At 54.8% G+C, this 5,765-nt stretch overlaps 1 protein-coding gene across 1 annotated transcript in view; it reads left to right on the top strand.

Moving 5' to 3' along the window:
- Positions 1–4,951, top strand: part of GAS6 (growth arrest specific 6) — a 67,873-nt gene extending 62,922 nt beyond the window's left edge. Inside the window, exons 12-14 of the mRNA XM_004704315.2 lie at positions 1,015–1,187; positions 3,250–3,478; positions 4,395–4,951. Of these exons, the coding sequence (XP_004704372.2) occupies positions 1,015–1,187; positions 3,250–3,478; positions 4,395–4,549 (557 nt within the window). The 3' untranslated portion in view covers positions 4,550–4,951. The remainder of the gene's footprint in view (positions 1–1,014; positions 1,188–3,249; positions 3,479–4,394) is intronic.
- The last annotated feature ends 814 nt before the right edge of the window (positions 4,952–5,765 follow it).

Raw genomic sequence — 5,765 nt, 5'->3', positions numbered from 1 at the left:
TCTTCAGCGGTTGTGTCGGGAAGGTGAGCATCATAGAATGCCAATTTAATAGAAGAAAGGATTCTTACATTGAGGGAGTACTTGAGTGGAGGCCCAATGTCCTTCTGCTACCTTAATACTAAACCTTTAAATATAGGCTCATAGATCTATTTCTATGGGATGTAATCTTAACTAAGTGGATCGAATTAACAAAATGTATGAACATGTTTGCTTAGAAACAAATCTTAGCTCTTTTTTTGGGGGGGTATTTTTTAATATTTAAATCATTTTATTGGGGGCTCGTACAACTCTTATCGCGCTCCATCTATGCTTCCACTGTGTCAAGCACATTTGTACATTTGTTATCCCCGTCATTCTCAAAACATTTGCTTTCCACTTGGGCCCCTGGAAAATTAGGTTCTGGTACTGAGAGAAACCCAAACACCAGATTGGTTGTCATTGAGTCAATTCCGACTCATAGCATCCCTATAGGGCAGAGTAGACCTGCCCCTGTGGGTTTCCAAGGCTCTAACTTTCCAGGAGTAGGAAGCCTATCTTTCTCCCTCCGTGCTGGTAATTAGAAACCCACCTTGTAACCACTAAGCCACCAGGGCTCTACAAAGAAGGTGGGCTGGCTGCCTGGCCACAGTCCCCTGGCCCACCCCGCTGCCTGGAGGCCACACGCAGAAGTGAAAGGAGCTGGTACAACAGGGAGGACGATGCAGCCATCCCTCCTCAGCTTCCCGCTTGCCCTCTGCTAGACTAGGAACCAACCGCTGGTGTTTGCCCGTCACGCCCAGTTACAGCACAGCTCCCGAAGCAGCTATTGGGTTCCTTGAAAGGCCTCGTTGAGTTCTCTGCGGTGGAAAGGAGTGTTACCAGTTTCCACTTGCGGTGCCCAGCGTTCCTCAGGGCCCAGGAGAAGGTGCTGGGCGCAGCCCTGCCACTCACGGTCCTCCTGAGCCCCCGGTGGGCCCCGTCAGGGTGGCTGCTCCCCCGTCTGTATCATCTGGTGATGTGCCGCCTTCTTCGCAGTGCGGACGTCACTGGACGTGGGAACGGAAACGACCTGGGAAATAGAAGTCATTGCTCGGATCCGCCCGGCCTCGGACACTGGCGTGCTGCTAGCGCTGATGGGCGAGGACCGCACCGTCCCCTTCTCCGTGGCCCTGGTGGATTACCACTCCACTAAGAAGCTCAAAAAGCAGGTATGAACGGCTCCGTCTGCCACCGAGCCCTGCCTTACTGAAGCCCTAGCACCCGAGGGACCCGGGAGGGGGCTGCTTTCCCTCTCCACACTCAGGGACTCGAAAACTCCTCTTGCTTTGCACCTTCCCTCTGCCTCTGCCTGCGTGACCCCAACCTAAAAGGCCCAAGCGACCAAGCCGTCAGCTGCTAACTGAACGGTTGACGGTTTGAACACACCCAGAGACCCCCTCGGAGAAAGACCCCGGGTCACCTGCTTCCCACCGGTGGCAGCCTAGAGAACGCTAGGGATCCGTTTTCTGCATACACAGAGCTGCCATCTGTCAGGCTTGACTCCACAGCAACTGGTTTGGTTTGTTTTTGTTTGTTTTTGCAAAGTCTCTGACCAGAGGTTTAATCAGCCAAGTTTGGCACACGATGCCCATGGCTTTGCCGGGATGCTGTTGACAGATCAAACCTAACACAATTGCAAGTTACAGACGCTGCTGGCAGAAGCAGCTGCTGGCAGCCGACCAGGGCTCTGCACCCAGAAGGCCCACCGATGCACTGGGATGTTTTTTTGACCCTCACTGTGGTTTTAGAACAAAATTTGAACTTGTTGCTATTATTTAAAAGTCAGCGGACCTCATCGCCAAATTCTAGTTTCTCTCAAAAAAACCCGGATCTTCTCACCCTGGGCCTGCCGTTCCCTCAAGCAGCCTCATTCTTACGGTGGCAGAGCAGAGCACAGCTCACCAGTTCCTTCCCCCTGGCATGCCCCTGGCACTGAGTCCATGAGCTCTCCCCATTGCACCTGCCTTTCCTTCTCCGTGTGCAGGAACGGAAAGGAAATTGCCCTTGCAATCTCTTGCCTCTGCCTCCGGTGGGAAAGCTTGCATTCACTCCCCTGTCTGCCTTCAGAAGCAACTGAGGTCTCCTGGGTACCTGGACTAGCCAGTGATGGGCTTGGGTCACACACACATTCCCTCATCTCCAGAGAGGAGAGAGACTCTGGGAATGTTTTTCAAACCAAAGACCCGGCTTTTGGAAAAAACAGGTACCACCCAGCCCCCGGAGTCACAGCAGTGACCCTTCTGGACCCAGGAGCACTGCCTCACAGGTTTTCAAGGCAGGAGCTCCTGGTGAGAAGACGCCACCTCTTTCTCCCATGGGGAGCCTGGGGGTGTGAACCACCACATATAGACCTGTCCTTTCTATTGTTCAAGAACCACTTCCCTGGGCTGGTGCAGATGAAGGGAAGATGGGTGAGCCTGCACAGATTTTAGCAAGGAGGGGCGGCCTTGCGCCCCTGGGGCTGCTTCCAATCCACCAGTGCTGCTTGCTCGCAGCAGCTTGGGGAGACAAGATTCATACAAAACCCGAAGCAGTGTCCTCTGTCCCTTGCCAGGCAAAGCCTTGTAATAGCTTTTCCTTACACTCAGTTCAGACGCGTGTACATTTGTGTGGGTCGTTTCATGCACTGATGTTGAGTCCAAATATTCGTAGAGACCCTTTTGGGGAGACACACACACACTTTCCAAAGCTGTAACTCTTTACAGAAACAAACCGCCTCATCGTTCTCCCACGGAGCAGTTGGTGGGTTTGAACCACCAACCTTTCAGTTAGCAGCGGGTAGTTTTCACCCCAGGGCCACAGGGTTCCCCGAGTGGGTGGCCGGAATGTATGGTTTTGAGTTCTCCTGACTCGGGGTCCCTAGGTGGCACCCTTTATATTGCTTGTTCAAGACCAGGCTTGGGAAGGAGCACAAGAACTTTACTCTCAGGCTCATGATGTGACACATGGAGAAATGGGGTCCCAGAGAGGTGAGCCGTCCATCCACAAGCCACAGAGGCGAGGCTAGAAGCCAGGTCATGCAGGGCGGCCAGAAACACCCGCCACCAAAGGAAGCCTGCAGCTTGCAAGACACAGGAAGGCATCTGAGGACAAGAAGCGGGCGATGTCCCTTCCCGCGGGGTTCAGGGGTCCCTGTGTGAGAGAGACGCGGTGGTTGCCTGGCACGCAGCCCCCCACCCCCGCCCCCGTGGCTCCCCTGTGTGGACTAAAGCCTGCTTCTCGCCCCTTCAGCTGGTGGTCCTGGCTGTTGAGAATGTCACCCTGTCCCTGATGGAGATCAAGGTCTGTGACAGTCAGGAGCACGTCGTGACGGTCTCTGTGAAGGAAGGGGAGGCGAGCCTGGTGGTGGACGGCACCAAGGGCCAGAGTGAAGTGAGCCCCGAGCAGCTGCAGGAAAGGCTGGCTGTGCTGAAGAGGCACCTGCAGGAACCTGTGCACACGTTCCTGGGGGGACTCCCAGGTAGGGCCCTGGAGCTGGGGGGATGGGTTGGAACATGGCCCCGCCCCAATGGGTCTCACCCTCACCAGATCGGTGGCCTCAGACAGAAGCTGGCATTTCTAAAAGTAACTGTGGAAATGGACTTGCTTGAGAGGAAGGGAAAGTGCCACTTTGTTCCTGAGCTAACCCCTGGGGACCCTGCCGTGTCTGCAGGGGATCCCTGAGCCACTGGGCTCACCAGAGCTTGAGTCAGGCCCTCACCTTCCTGTGGCCCTTCCAGTAGCATCCACCTGGAAGTGCCTGCCAGACATGGTGGGTGTGGCCAAGGCTGCAGAGGGGGCGAAAGCTCAACAGGCTGAGCAGCTCTCAGGCGATGCAGGAGCTCCTTTATGGAGTAGGTGGTCCCAGCTGCTGGGGGCTGCTCACACCATGGCTCCCAGGGCTAGGATACCACTGGCCTGCTGGGAACCAAGGGCCTCGCCTTGACCTTCCTTTAGTGAACAAGGTGCTTTGTTGAGCCGGTGACCTTTGTGAGCCAGGTGCTCATCGCAGTCCCGGCTTCTGCCCACCGGCCAGCACAGGTCATGACTCGCCCCGCGAGGCAGAGGACTGGGGCTGGCTCGGCTGCCAGAGGCATACTTCATCCTGCATTCACAAACAAAGCTTGGGAGGGGATGAGGTCGCGCTGGGAAGCCTCGCAGCACGCATGACTCATAATAAGATATTAATTTAATTGATTCAGTGATCTGGGTGTACTTCCTGGCTGGGGGGAGTGGGGGCTGGTGCGTATGTGCTGCTTGCCTGCCAGGGGCCCCAGAGCCTGGCCAGGGAGCGAGGACAGAGAAGCAGGCAGAGGCGCAGGAAAGGGAGTCAGCAAAGGGGTGCGCTCCTGGCTAAAGATGGTGTCTCGGTGTCTCATTCTTTCCCTTCCACCCAGATGTTCCTGTGACTTCAGTGCCGGTCACAGCTTTCTACCATGGCTGCCTGACTCTGGAGGTCAACCAGAAGGCCCTGGACTTGGACGAAGCCGCGTACAAACACAGTGATATCACATCACACTCCTGTCCCCCCATCGTGCACAACACGCCGTAGACTCCAAGGCCCCAGGAGGCCCACGCATTTTTTATCACGAGAACGTCCTCGCGCTTTTCCTTTTAAGAACCAACGGCAAGAAGACAGGGGAAGCCTGTTTCTGCCAGGGGCCCGCTGCTGCTTGCCACTAGTTGAGTTTTTCGTGGAACCCTCTGTCTCCCTTGTCACCTAGGTGTAAATAGCCCGGAAGCCGGATGTTGTTCAGATCTGGAAGCACACGGAACTCCCAAGGGTCTGGAGGTGGGAGCCCGTCATCATAAAGGGAGCTGGGAGTCTGGCCACATAGCAGCATCGTCGACTTGAAGAAAAGAAAAAGTAATTCTCTATTATTTTTATTACCAAATGCTTCTTTCTGACTTAAAGAGATACGGGAAAATAAAATATTTACAGAAAACGTTTTAACTCAGTGTGGGCAGTCAGTCCTCTAGCAGTCCGCAGCTTTCAGGTGAAAGGAGACGAGGGCAGAATCGATGACTGTGTTTCTGTGCCTGAAAGGACGGCCTTGTGCTTCCGTTGTGAACAGCGCTAAGGTACCTGGCACTTGTCTGTCCCCTTGCAGGAACAGCATCCCCAGGGCTGAGCTGGACAGGCTCTGGGGTGACACTGGCCGCGGGCAGGGAGCCTCGAGTCACCTGTACCTGGGTCTCCGAGCAGCTGCAGTTGATGAGCTATGTGCCCTGCTGTGTTCCTAAGGCTTTTTGGGTGCTCACTCTGTAGACAAACACCTGTAGGCAACCAGCAGCACGTGTACTGTGTGCTTACTGACACAAGACCTGGGCACACGTTTCAGGGGCGGGAGTGTGCCGTGGTTGTTGGGTGCCATGCAGTTGATTGCTGACTCCCTCACACTCATGCTGTCTCTCACTCCCTCTCTCACACAGAGAGTCAGACTCTCACTCTCTCAGTGAGAGAGAGTCAGAGATGAGAGAGTGTGAGAGTGAGAGAGAGTCAGAGACTCAGACTCTCTCTCACTGAGAGAGTCAGAGAGTGTGAGACTGTCAGAGAGTGAGAGTGAGAGAGAGAGTATGTCAAAGAGTGAGAGTCAGAGACTCAGACTCTGTCTCACTCTCTTACCCTCACGCTCTCTCACTCACTCTCACACCCTCACACTCATGCTGTCTCTCATATTCTCTCACGCTCACTCTCACTCGAACTCCCTCACTCTCTCTCACTGTCTCTCACCCTCTCTCACTCTGATTCTCTGACTATCTGACAC

The sequence above is a fragment of the Echinops telfairi genome, unplaced genomic scaffold (assembly GCF_000313985.2).
Source record: "Echinops telfairi isolate 266 unplaced genomic scaffold, ASM31398v2 ScPeMD7_7467;HRSCAF=8505_1, whole genome shotgun sequence".
Lineage (NCBI taxonomy): Eukaryota > Metazoa > Chordata > Mammalia > Afrosoricida > Tenrecidae > Echinops > Echinops telfairi.
This window is presented reverse-complemented; position numbering and strand designations above follow the sequence as displayed.